The sequence below is a fragment of the Falco cherrug genome, chromosome 3 (assembly GCF_023634085.1).
Source record: "Falco cherrug isolate bFalChe1 chromosome 3, bFalChe1.pri, whole genome shotgun sequence".
Lineage (NCBI taxonomy): Eukaryota > Metazoa > Chordata > Aves > Falconiformes > Falconidae > Falco > Falco cherrug.
This window is the reverse complement of record NC_073699.1, coordinates 98546419-98559188: the sequence shown is the minus strand read 5'-3', so window position 1 is coordinate 98559188 and position 12770 is coordinate 98546419. Positions and strand designations below refer to the sequence as shown.

At 45.3% G+C, this 12770-nt stretch overlaps 1 protein-coding gene across 3 annotated transcripts in view; it reads left to right on the top strand.

Annotated features, from left to right (window-relative positions):
• JARID2 (jumonji and AT-rich interaction domain containing 2) overlaps window positions 1-12770 on the top strand; it is a 100236-nt gene that overhangs the window by 85154 nt on the left and 2312 nt on the right. For all 3 annotated transcript variants that reach the window (XM_027799163.2, XM_055704455.1, XM_055704454.1), the window contains 4 exons: window positions 471-653; window positions 7067-7197; window positions 9263-9446; window positions 10950-11057. In XM_027799163.2, the coding sequence (XP_027654964.1) occupies window positions 471-653; window positions 7067-7197; window positions 9263-9446; window positions 10950-11057 (606 nt within the window). The remainder of the gene's footprint in view (window positions 1-470; window positions 654-7066; window positions 7198-9262; window positions 9447-10949; window positions 11058-12770) is intronic.

The following is a 12770-nucleotide window of genomic DNA, read 5'->3' as shown; positions in this document are numbered from 1 at the left end:
CATTCGGTGCATTTAAGTATAAATTAGGGAGCCCACGACAAACAAGACTCCCTTGGCCAGCCATGTTCACATCCTCTAACAGAAGAGCAGTAGCAAGGTGGGTTCAGTGCCAGGTCTGAGGAGATCGAGGTGCCAAGCCGAATGGCCCGCTTTACTGCCCGTAGTAGTAGATGAAAATGTTTTGGGGCGTTGTGTTTGAGATTCTCTGGCAAGGGAAGGTTTCAACTGTTGGTTTCAAAAGAGCCACTTCTGTAATTCATGCTCCAAATACTCAACTTCGGCATGGGCAGAAGGGAAGAGGGAAAGCGCACGGAGCAGAGCTGTTAGCAGAGCACAGCTTTTTTCCACAAGTGGGATGTGGCATTACCCAGTAAGGAAGGGAATCTAACTGTTAAAGAAAGTTCTAATTTTTTTTTTTTTTGTGTGTGTGTGTGTGTGTCTTGTTTTGTTTTGCTTTGATGTCTTTCCAGATCTCCCCAGAAATCTTGTGTAAGGAGGGGATCAGGGTGCACCGTACTGTACAGCAGAGCGGGCAGTTTGTGGTCTGTTTTCCTGGATCCTTTGTGTCCAAAGTGTGTTGTGGCTATAGTGTCTCTGAAACAGTTCACTTTGCTACCACCCAGTGGACAAGTATGGGCTTTAAAACAGCCAAGGTAAGTTGAGAAAAGGAGTTAAAATGGATTCACGGCCCTGCCATCTAAAATGACAGCAAACCAGACATTCCAGGATCAGTAGCGGTGTGAGACTAGTACAACTATGTCTATTTCTGTGGACTTACTAAATTTAAAAAGTTCTGCCAGGCGTAAGATGATCCAGTGTTTTCAGAAAAGCAACCGAGTTGTTAATTGAGAGCTAAAATCCACTGTATATTTGAAAAATTCAGAAGAATGTTATGCCTGCAGACCAGTTTGCGAGGAAGCTTTTCAAAAATCCCTTCAGAGCTAATGATAATATATTGTATTATTACATTTTTTTTTTAAAGTGATGTTTTCTAGAACCATTAGAATCTCAGGTGCAAATATCTGAATAACTGTGCTTGTTAGCTCCTATGATAGGCAGAGTCAGTTAATACTCACAGCTGTATTGCTTCTTTCTCTGCCCCTTCATTCAGGAAAAGCTGTTGATCAGGGCAATTTCAATTTTAATTGACTTGAAAGTCGTTAGGTTCGCTGAGGAGCCCATCCGATACTAAGATGTAATAAAAAAACCTTCCCGTTCCCTTGTCACGCAACTAACCGGGGCAGGTTGCCTGCAGACACAAACAGGTGAATTGTCCAGTCGTCATGATTTTGGCTACATTTCTGCATCCTTGGACAAAGAATACATGTCACTAACTGTGTTCCTAACCTCCTCAAATACGCTATGGGTTACAGATGCTATTTTGGTAGTGTTTTATAGCTAAGCCACTAGTAAATTATCATTTACAGCTTCAGACCAAGTGGTTAGTAAGCAATTAAATGTAATATGTCCACATTTAGGTTTTGGTTCTTTAGGGTTAATGGAATTCTTCCAGCCTGGTTATACTAACTGTATATTAACTTACTTTGAAATAAAAGGTTATTTTATTACAGATTTATTTTGGGGGAAGGTGGGAATTGTATATGTGTGTAGGTAAGGAATGAGTATTCTGAGCTAACCTTTTCTGTCTGAAGGTACACAAGTATATTAACTCCATATGCTGTAGCTATTACTCTACTGAACTCGTTTGATATTGTGAAAATGCTACTCCTGTAAGAGACAAAAATCACTATGCAGCAATTAAAAAACTCTTCTTGGTGCCTCAAATTCTGAAGAACAGTTTCTTTTGATTAATTTTTAAGAGCTTTGCACTGGGTAAATATAAGCTGACTGAAAATCCAGCAGATTCCAATCTGTGATAACCCACCTTGGAAACTGAAGGCACAGCTTTCACAAACTTTACAAGAACCACAGATCTGTGTTTGTATCAAAATAACTCTGGAAACACCTATTGCATTGTTCTTTTCCTTCTCCTCCCGCTCCACTTCTTTCCTCAAGCTATCCAATGTTCTTAACTCCTTTAAATTTTGGAAGTTCTTCCTTGGTTCCTTCACTTTAACAGGGCAGTTTGCCATTTTGTAAGGCTGGCTGGCATTGTGCTTTTCAGAGATTGTGAGACGTTCTGTGTAAGGAGCAAGATTCCCCTTTTGGACTGTGAATGAACTCTGACAAAAACTGTACCTTCCTGTCTGTCCGTTCTTGACAGCAATATGGATGGTTTTCAGCTGTTTGATACATCAACTCTGTTTTCATTTTGTGATGCTGTGACCTGATTTTTTTTATAGTGACTCTCTTTATATCACTAAACAATGTTGTTTCATTTCTGTATTGAATGACTGCTCAATCTCCTTTAATATATGGAAAAATGAAAATCTGCATCTGAAATTGCATTGATTTCAGTTATAAGGAGTTGGGGTAATTGTTGGAATAAAAGAGTTTGTATAAAGCGTGTGTAAAGGGACAGACAGGTTTTACCTAAACCATACGTGGAACCAGCTTGCTGGTTTGTAAAAAACACCGTAAGAGCTCTTGAAATTTTAAACTAAGGATGAGGAGGAGGTTTACAGGTGCGGTGGAAGAGTTTGTTTGGAATGGCAAAGGAATAACTCCATATTCTCAAATAAGGCATTGGGCAAAGTCAGTAAAACTCATTTAGGAAACAGGAGAACAGGATATTGGGGTAAATGCCCTCTGGTCTAGAGGTTTGGAAATCAGGAGGAATGTCTGGTTTTAAAGGAAGGCTTTGGCAGTATAGGGCCTGCCGGCAACTTGGTGGGAAGAGGAGACTCGGTACTGCAGTACAGGAGGGCGAAGTACGTAGGAAAGATGGAGTTAGTCATCCAGTGAGGGCAGAACTGCTGCCCGCAGAACAGAGCTACGGTCAGGTAAGCCAGGTTTAACTCTGTCACCAGTGACAGAAGCCCTGTGCCCCGATCTTCCCGTCCTAGGTAGGAAAAGCATGGTATTAGCACTGTGCTGCTGCTGGCGGGGCTGGACGGGGCTCTGAGCAGCCTGGTCTAGCAGAAGGCGTCCCTGTCCATGGCAGGGGCTTGGAACTAGATGATCTTCAAGGTCCCTTCCAACCCAAACCATTCTGTGATTCTACACGTATGCCCCTGAAGTTTTAGTCTGGGAGAGGAACGTGCCTTTGCAACGCCACAGGATTCCCACTGCCTGGTTCCTGTCACAGAGCTGTCAGCCTGCGCAGGCTGGGTGCTTCTCAGAGGGAACCACGCGGGCGGACGCGCTCCAGAAGTGCACCTGATGTCCTCCAAACACTGGTGGCCACGTGGCCACAGGACCAGGCGAGGCTGCTCTGAAGTAAAGCCACCAGTAAAGTAAACACCGCGTGTCTGGTGGTGCGTTTGGGTCCTCAGCACCGACTGTACCGCTCTGCACATCCACTCCCCCTGCTCTGCCATGCTGGATGGTGTGGGCATAGCCTGTGTCGTACTGTAGGAGGGGAGAAAACCTGGGAGGACGGGAGATGACGATGGCAATGGGAAGTGCTGGTCTCCTCCCCTTAGCTGGGATAGCGGCTGTGTTGGGGGGTGATGCCAGAAGCAAAATGGCTTTGGGGAGCAGCTAGTCAGGAGATCCGTGTGAGGAGAAGCAGCCGTCGTCTCACTTCTCAGCAGTGGTGGAGCCCAGTTCAGAACATCCCTATCAAATAGCTGTGCTGTGATGGTGAGCAGCGATTATGAACCTTGAAAAAGCAGCAACAGGCACAGTACACGCTGCTGTGGTGTTTCATTTCAAAAGACAGCCTCACGTAAAGCCAAGGCAGCTTGTTAAATTGGGAATGCAGAAAGAAGGGTTCAGTGTTTGCGTGCAGCGTAGAAATTGCTTAAAGATGCCGCGTTAGAGGCACACAACAGATGCACATGGCTAGAAAAAAACAAACCTCAGAAGGCACCCCCCTGCTAAACTTGGCGTGGCTGAACACCAGGAGAAAGGAGTTCGAAATGAGACCAAACCCTCCCTTTTGTGTCCAGAAGATGAAAATGCAAGTGAAACGATCGCTCTAGTAAGATGCATGTAAATGCACACAAGTGCAGACCAAAAAGAGATTTCAAAGACCAACTTCCTAAAGGCCAAAAGAAAGAAAGAAATGGACAAGAGCAGGACAATCATCACGGCTTTTGCAGTGAGGTCGTGGCCCCTGGCCCTTGCAGATTTTGGAAGGCTGCACGGGCAAAAGGGATCCAGTTGACAGAGTCTGTGAGCATTTCTGGAAGGTTTTTGGAGAGGTTCCTCAGAAAAGGCTCTTTAAGAAATTAGCCTGGCGTGGGTTGAGAGGGAAAGTTCACACACCAAAAAAATAGCCGAATTAGAGAAGCAGAGGATGGGAACAAATGGTCAGGTTTTATCCTGGAGGGAGGGCTCTTTCTGTCTTGACTAAAACCAGTACGGTTCAACCTGTCTGTAAATAACCTAGAAAGGGAAGTGAACAGCAAAAATATTCCTGTATACTGAGAATATTAATGGTAAAGACAGCAACAATTAAAGCTATGAGGTGTTACAGAGAGATTTCATGATGCTGGGTGATAGGAGTGAAAAAACCATAGATGAAGTTCAGTATTGATAAACGTTAAAGTTGAAATTTTAAAAAATAATCCTAATTTGACAGACACAGCAGTGGGCTCTGAACAAGCTCTTGCTACTGAGAAAAGAGGTCTTTGGATTCCTATGGAGTTGCCAGCCATGTGCTCGGGAGAGGTTTGAAAAACAAACCCTAAGAAACATCTTGAGTGTTAGAAATTGCAAGGAGAGGACAGACAGCAGAGCAGAAACACCGCTGTGGCACTGCATGGGCTCTCGGTGTGACCGTGGCTTGAATCCTGGTGCAATTCCGAGTCCTGAATTGCAAAAAGAATATGGAGGAACTAGAAAAAGCCACAGCAGAGATGTATGATTAAAGGTATGGATTAGCCTCTGCATTAAATGTGAGAGGACTATTCAGCTGGGAAAATTAATGCCTGAGAGATGTTATGTGATAGTAAGACCAGATCACAAGTGGCAGGGTGATGATAATTACGGTATGAATATTTGCCAACTTTCGTAACATTGAAAAACATGCCATTAAAAGAAATTATTAGGCAGCAGGTCAAAAGCAAACAGACATCTGGTTTAAAATGCTTATCTGTGTATCGGGCACTGTATGGAAGAGACAAATGTACGTGGATTGAGAAATTCAGATCAATGCACAGACCCGGTGAGCTGTGCTAAACCCAGCAGGGGCCCGTGCGGGCTCGGGCGGACGAGGTGGCAGCCGGCAGCAGCGCACCTTGCTCTTTGCTCCAGCCACCCGCTGTGGCCTTTACTCCTGGCTCCGTGTTGCCTGTGCGGGCTTTTGGTCCGGCTCGGGATGGCTTGTCTTAGGCAGACTCGGACAATGTGCCAGGCGACCCTCATGTGCAAAAAATGTTCTCGTACTGCTCCCAAAAGCGCGGCTGTTCCAGCCCCATGCAGGGTCTAGCGGAGCAAACAGGTTCTGAAGAACACCTGGCTTACCTGAGAGCCTCTTTGGAACCCTTTTTAGTCACCAAAGGTTGCTAACCCATTCTACGACATCTATTTTACTTACCGCTTCAATGCATGCTATCAGTGCTATTAAAAATGCTGAATTTTATGATACGTTGGTTCTGATAAAAGAAGTACCAAGAGCATTAAACCAGGGTTACAAAACAGGGTGAGGGGGAAAAAAAAAGTTGAAGATGAATCTTTGGTTTTGTTTGTGCCGAGTGGGTATTTGGTGGGCTTAACCCCTAAGCAAACCGGCACCTTCACACTCTAGCGTTCGCGTCATTTGAAACTCCCTGAGTCTCTATAAAACAAGGCACACCTTGTCAGACACCGCGAGCTCCCTAGGCTTTTCCCAGCTGCGCAGTGAATCAAGGAATTTACCTATGTAAGAATTAGCGAAAGGGTTTCAGCTACCAAAATCGCTCAGTTCGTATTGCCCGGAAAAGCGTGGCTTGAGAAGCTTAAACAGAGGGGAACTGGTAACGGGCAGAACTGAGCAGAACTGCAGCCTGCTCTTTTAATTGTTGCCTCTTTTCCCTGAAAGCTGCCTGTTCTGCTAGTAGTTGGGTTTTTTGGATGCAAAATAACAGCAGTCCCGGGCATCAGGCAGGTCAGAGGAATAGCTGTTACGGGATGGCTGAGAGCGCCAACGGTGTATTACTGAGCATAAATGATCGTGTTATTCCTCTTGGCCTCCACAGGAAAAATGCATTTTTAGGGAGAGAACTTTGAGGTGTTTGTTGGTTCCTCCGCTTACAGTGACCTGCATGCTAATCTGTGTCTGGGCATCCTTCTTTTAATTTTTCTCATTGTCATGACATCTCTCCTATCCTTGTCTTTTCCGCCGAGGAAATTTAATGTTCTGCTTTTGAAAAAAGGGTGTACCTGAAATGTGGCGACACCGAAGTACTTGCATTTTGCTTCATTCTCTTTGTATATGCAGACTTCGCCTATCTTTTCTCTTCATTATGTTTCGCAGTAAAGCATATTAAGAAAAGACAGCATATGAGTTGAGTTTTGAGTTCTTAGCGTACGTGCCATCATGCGTTGCGGATCTCCGTGCAATCGAAGGTTGTGGTTTTGTGCTCTGCTGGTGACTTTGAACGAAAACAGGACGTTGGAACCAACTTGCAGCAGGGCATCCTCTGGGAAAGCCGTTGATTGTGACTGGTAGCATGCGTTTGGGTTAGGTTTTTGAGTTCTTTTTCTGCGGCATTTGTTCACCTAAAGCACATGCGGAAAATCTTCTTTCGTAGTCATTTTGACAGCAAGACCCAATGCAGCAGAGCACTTGGGCACCTGGCTTTCCACTGAAAGGACTGATTTCTATTTAGCATTTATTTCAGTGTGAAGTTAGTGCTGGATGTAAGTTAGACCATAAATACTTCATTTAAATTCAGAATCTGGAAAGCTTTTACTTTTGGTTGTTTTAAAAGGCTACATTTTGCTACATGGAATTCACTCTTGATAACTTTTTATTTTCAAATTTGCTCAAGAACTAATTTGGCTATTTCTGTCCCAGGAAATGAAGAGACGACGTATAGCCAAACCATTTTCAATGGAAAAGTTACTTTATCAGATTGCAACAGCAGAAGCAAAAAAGGAAAACGGACCGACTCTGAGTACAATATCATCACTTCTTGGAGAGCTCAGGTAACGAATTGGGGGCCTGTTGTACCTATTTTGTTTTCATTGGCAGACTCCAGAGGTGGATACGTAAGTCACCCTTTCAGACGCGTGTCTTGCACCTACTTAACCAAGCAAAAGCCTAGCAGAGAGACCTGAAGACAGCCACATGTGGAAGAAGCAGTTTCCTTTGCTGTGTCTGATGTGAGCGTGCCCGTGGTTAGGATGTCTTAACTCTTAAGAATTCCCTGCTTTGGGCACCATCAAAGAATTTAAACTACAGTTTGCCTTGGGTTTTTATTTTGTTGATTCTTGGTGCTGAGAGTCGAGATTTCCTGATGCATTATGTGAACTACGTGGTGCCAAGCGCTTAAATACCTTTCTTTACTTTTTCAGTCTCTTGGCATCACAGTAGCCACTGTCAGCCCATGTCTGTAATGGGTTTTGCACCAGGAACCCTGGTCTTCAGCAGCAAGATAGTTATGCTACAGTTGCAGAAGGTACTTTGTATGCAGAGAGTTGTCTTCATTTAAACCACTGAGTAAGGGAGCAGCTTACGCATGGGTGCTAACACATCTTGCATTAGAACCTGAACACTTTAAAGAAAAAAAAAAATAAATTCCTGCTCCTTTTTCTCTCCAGTGTTAAGGAAACATGTTTAGGGTTTCTCTTAAGATAGGTAAAAAAAGAAAATATAATGTTGCCTGGCTTCCTGTGTAATGATCTTCTCTTTTGTTCCCTACCATGTAGTTGCTACCTATCTTTCAAGTTTGTGACAACTGATACTCGAGATGTCAAGAAAGTTTTGATGAATGGAATCTACAAACTGTATTTAACTAACTAGCATGTTCATTTGGAAAAATTCCAGTGACATATTGAAGGGGAAAAACAGCCCATGTGTTATTTTAGTGTTCAGAAAGAAATACAAAGAGGTGTGCTGACTGCTTTACCTGCAGCTGGTTCCCTATGGGAATCGTCACTTCCAAGTGCTTTTCTTTTTTGTATTTTTTTTTTCCTTGAAGAGGAAAAGTCTGCGAGTGCGAAAGGTGAAACAGAAATGTTGGTGCTTGCTGTTAGACCATCACATCGACCTCTATCAGAGTGGTTCTCAAACTTGTTCTTATGCTTAGGTTGGAATTCTCTGGAGGATATCGGTCCTTCCTGTGGCTGCTTATGTAAAACAAAATCCCAAACAACAAAAGCTGAAAAAACCCAAAGTGGAACGCTACCATATTTTTTTGTCCTTTGTTTTGTTTCGCTTGTTTGTTCTGTGCCTTTTGCTGCCTCCTCTCCTGATCTGCCTTGGTTGCTCAGTTTGCCCATGCCATTTGCTTAGCTTGGCTCTCCACCCATCCTCAGCTGTGTCTGGTGGTGAGCTTTTTTATTGTCCCCTTCCATCGGCTCAGCTCACTCCACACTTGCTGTCTTCCACTCGGCTCCAACCCGACCTGCTCTCCTAATGCTGTGTAGTTCGGCATAGGAAGTGTTGTCCACCTTGCGGACGCCGTGGGCGAAGGGCGGCTGGAGGGCTTAGTCTTTATCCTTAATTGACCTCTTCTTTTTCCCCTGGGTGTACAGCAAGACCTTCGTCTTTTGGCACAATCACTTGCCCTGCTTCCCCTTTCCTGCCTGAAGCACCTCGTGGCAGCAGGTTCTTGGTTCATCTCTGCCTCCTGGTGAAGGTGGCTTTGTCACTCCTGAACAGCAACGGCTCCTCCTCTTCAAGGTGGCTTTTGGCAACTTCGGGAATGTCACCTTAGCTACACCTCCCGACTCTCCACATGGCCCCGAGCAACCATCGACCGACCTCCAGGAAGTACTCGGCAGTCCCCAGGTCTCTGTGGAGCAGTTTGAGAACCACTGCCTTGATACAGCGGTCGCTGTTAAGACCCGGAGATAGCTTTTGCGATTAGGCAGAGTCCCCGTGGTGCTGGCTCTCGCCATGCGTAGGGAACGGCACCAACCACCAACACTCAGGGCTTTGCTGTGTGGAGCTAAGGTTTCAGTGATGAGCGTGGTAAAGGGGTGATTGTACATGGCTTTGCGGTGGTACGAGGCGATGCCGAGGTCTAATTGCATTAAACGTCCACAGGGACACGGAGCTGAGGCAGCGGCGGCAGCTTTACGAGGCAGGTCTCCATTCTTCAGCGCGCTACGGCAGCCACGACAGCAGCAGCATGGGGATGGATGGAAAGAAAAAGCCTCGAAAGTGGTTGCAGTTAGAGACGTCAGAGAGAAGATGTCAGATTTGTCAGCACCTGTGCTATCTGTCCATGGTGAGTAAAATCCTTTGCCACCGCTGGGGTGCTGTCCCCCCTGCTCTGACGTCCCGTGACGGACTAGAAGGGCTGGAGAGACAGCAGGTGCCTACGGAGTTGTCTCGTGCATCCCACATGAGATGCAGAGATGTTGGTTTGGTTTCTGGCGGAACATTCACTGCCTGGGGCAGCGGTGGCAGGAGACAACACCGAGAGTTAGCTTCCCTCCCCCGGTAAGGGATAACCTAGTGGCTCAGCTGCTCTGGGATACCCAGGCTGCCAGCAGTAGTAAGCCCTGGCAGAAATTTCTCGGGATGAGCTAGCAACTCAGATGTGTGCCGCGGGTCTCAGGCGTGCAGGCACAGCCCGTGCTGTGACCATTGCCCTGCGAGCCAACCTGCAGGGTAGATGGATCCCATCTATCTGTCCGTCAAGGTAAGATGCCGTTTGCCAACCTGTCTGCTCAAAAATAGAAGTCTTGCCCATAAATTTTGTCTCTTTTTAGAAGTAACCGCCCACTGGCTTTTAAAGGTGTGCTAACCACCGTGGTGACACTTCCAGGCTTTTAGCTGTATGCAGAACACCTAGAAATACAGCAATTTCATGAAAAATACCAAAGCCCCTCCCACGACCTTATGCACCACATAATTCCAAAGTCAGTTATTTAAATTAACATAATACACTGCGTTTGAGTCCATATTCAGTCCTTTTTTCTGTCATCTTTTGGGGTTTTTTTGGCTTTCAATGGAAATGCAGTGTAACTGTTAAATGAGGAGATCTAGCCGCTTCCCTCCCTAGGATAAAATATGCTCGGTCTGTATGTGTCCTCACACCACTGTTTCAGCAGCGCTAGTTTGAAGGAACTTTTAAAATTAGTTTCTTTAAAAAAAAAAAGCAACCAGCCAATCATAAACCTCTTAACTCTGGTCCGTTTGCTCTGGAGTAAGCGTAATCAGGGGCAGGCTTTTCCTTGTCACTCTGAACAGCGGTAAGGGACAAAAAGCAACTCGGATGTCGAATTCCAAGCGGAATGTGTAGGCTTGGCAGGCAGCCAGCTGAGCAAATGTGACCTTGGCTGAACGAGACAGTAGCTGAGGAATCCTGTGGCGAAGCTGCTGATTTTATCCTTATTCGAGACAGCGTTTAAAGTAATGGGATCCGGCTGCTTTCAGGAAACCTTTAGGCTACATTTTAGATACCGATCAAGCTTTACGCACACATCATGATTTGGATTTGGCGTTCGTTACTATTGGTGTGTGGGTTTGGTGTTTTGTTTTGTTTTGTTTTAAGTATAAATGTTTGCCAACACGAGCACTCAAAAGGGGATACGTAATTTCTTCTTCTTGCACATGGTGAATCATTTCACAGTGCGTACTGCTGCTTGTCTGTGCCTCCTTCCACTAACTTGTAGTAAAGCAGAGGTTTGTAATTCAGACAGTAATTCAACACTGTGCACCTAAAATGGTTACAGTTTGGAGCTTACTGCATTTCTTGATTCCCTACCTCCGTATTTTTATACAGGTTGTACAGGAGAATGAAAATGTTGTCTTCTGCTTGGAGTGTGCCCTGCGGCATGTGGAAAAACAGAAGTCTTGTCGGGGACTGAAAATGATGTACCGTTACGATGAGGTCTGTGCAATACAGCTTTGTGATGCTGCTGAGCTTTGACACTGAAACCTTGGGAGCAGACTTAACGCTGGCTTTGTCCTACCAGGACCTCAGGAGACTGTGCTTGGGGTGTTTTTGGTGTGGGAAGAATGTGCTTTATTATGATCTAAGTAAAAGAAATAGAGGGAGACATGATTACAAAGATGAAACCTGAAGCATAAACTGCATGGATATGTGTTAGGGAACACAGAAGCCATTTAATGCTTTGGGATGGTGTAGAACTTGAGGCTGTACTTTGGTTAATCAGGGTAACTTCTGTATTTTAGGATAACTTCTCTCTGTTGCTAACTGAAAGTGCACGCTGACTTACTCCAGTCCAGCCCGCGCCTTCTTTAAGCAGACTTGTAGAGTACTTGTAGGTGAGAGGTCCGGGAATGGCTTCAGGCCCATGTGATGATGAATGGGCACAGAACTCAAGATGGTCATTTCGGACCGTGCGTGGGCTCTGGGCTAATGCTGCGCTGCAGGACAGCCGAGTAACGCCCCCCTGCCTGCCCAGTCACCTCCACTGCGCCACTGTGCGTGAAGGGAATAGAGACTGGGGGAGCATTTTGCTCTCAGCCTGAACAATGGACAGTGAAGCAGCGGGAGAAATGAGAAAAACAGCTCTTAAGAGATCGGTGCTGCTCTGAGTAGCTTTTTGGGATGGGCTTGTCAGCAGCTCCTGATGTTTGTGCGTAGAGCTGTGGGGGAGAAAACCCAACGGGTCAGAGTCTGAGGAAAATCTTAATTGTAGACTCTGTTCTGGTACCAGGTGCTGTAGGTACAAACAGGTACAACCTACAAAGCCCAGACAAGAGTGAAACTGCCTTTGTAATGTGATAAACACTGAAGAATTTCAGGAAGTTCATCAGAAATTTTAATGTATTCCCCTTATGCTTGAGATTATTCAGGCCCTTACATCCTGTGTTTTCACAGATGTGTTAATTCTACTGCAGTTTTCAAAGCTGCTCCTTCCAGCAGAATCACACACCATAATTATTTTGGCTAGGTTTTATAATTACAAAGTAGATATTTTAGGCTGTGCTGGGAAAGGCAAGACAACCTTTCTTTCGGTATGGGATGATAATGATGACTTTTTTCAAATTTAAAAACCTGTCACAAGGTTTCCACATTTCTGAAAGATACTAACCACACGTGTGGTGGGTATTACGGAATTTTTTTGGAGGGCTGTGGGTGGTGGGGGAGAGAGAACCTGCATGTTCAATGCCGTTTGTAAAATCTATTGAGCTGTTAGGTAGACTTAATTGAGAAGCTCTTTCAGGTTTGCGTGAAAATAACTTCTCGACATTCTTACTAGGATGGGACAGCTGGTTTACAAAAAATACCTCTCTTCCCCCGCCCAAGCCTCAGGATGAGGGGTGGCGTGGCTGGCCAGGCACTTGGGTGTGCAGCTCAGGGCCTCCTGGCGTCTGCCCATCATGGTGCTATGGACCTGCAGCCCCTTCCCCTGTGCGACAGCGAGCCGGCTGGCCCTGTGCCTGGGCTCAGAGCGCCGGGACACCCAGGGACCCTAAACAGCGTTAAACAAAAGTAGCATCACTAGGAAAAAAAAAAAAAAAGTGGAATCTTTTTTCTTAATTTTTCAAGAAAGATTTAGTAAATAACAAAAACTGCAAGCAATATTACTGCGGATTTAAATTTATGGCGTTCATAACTTTGTTCAGCAGTGGG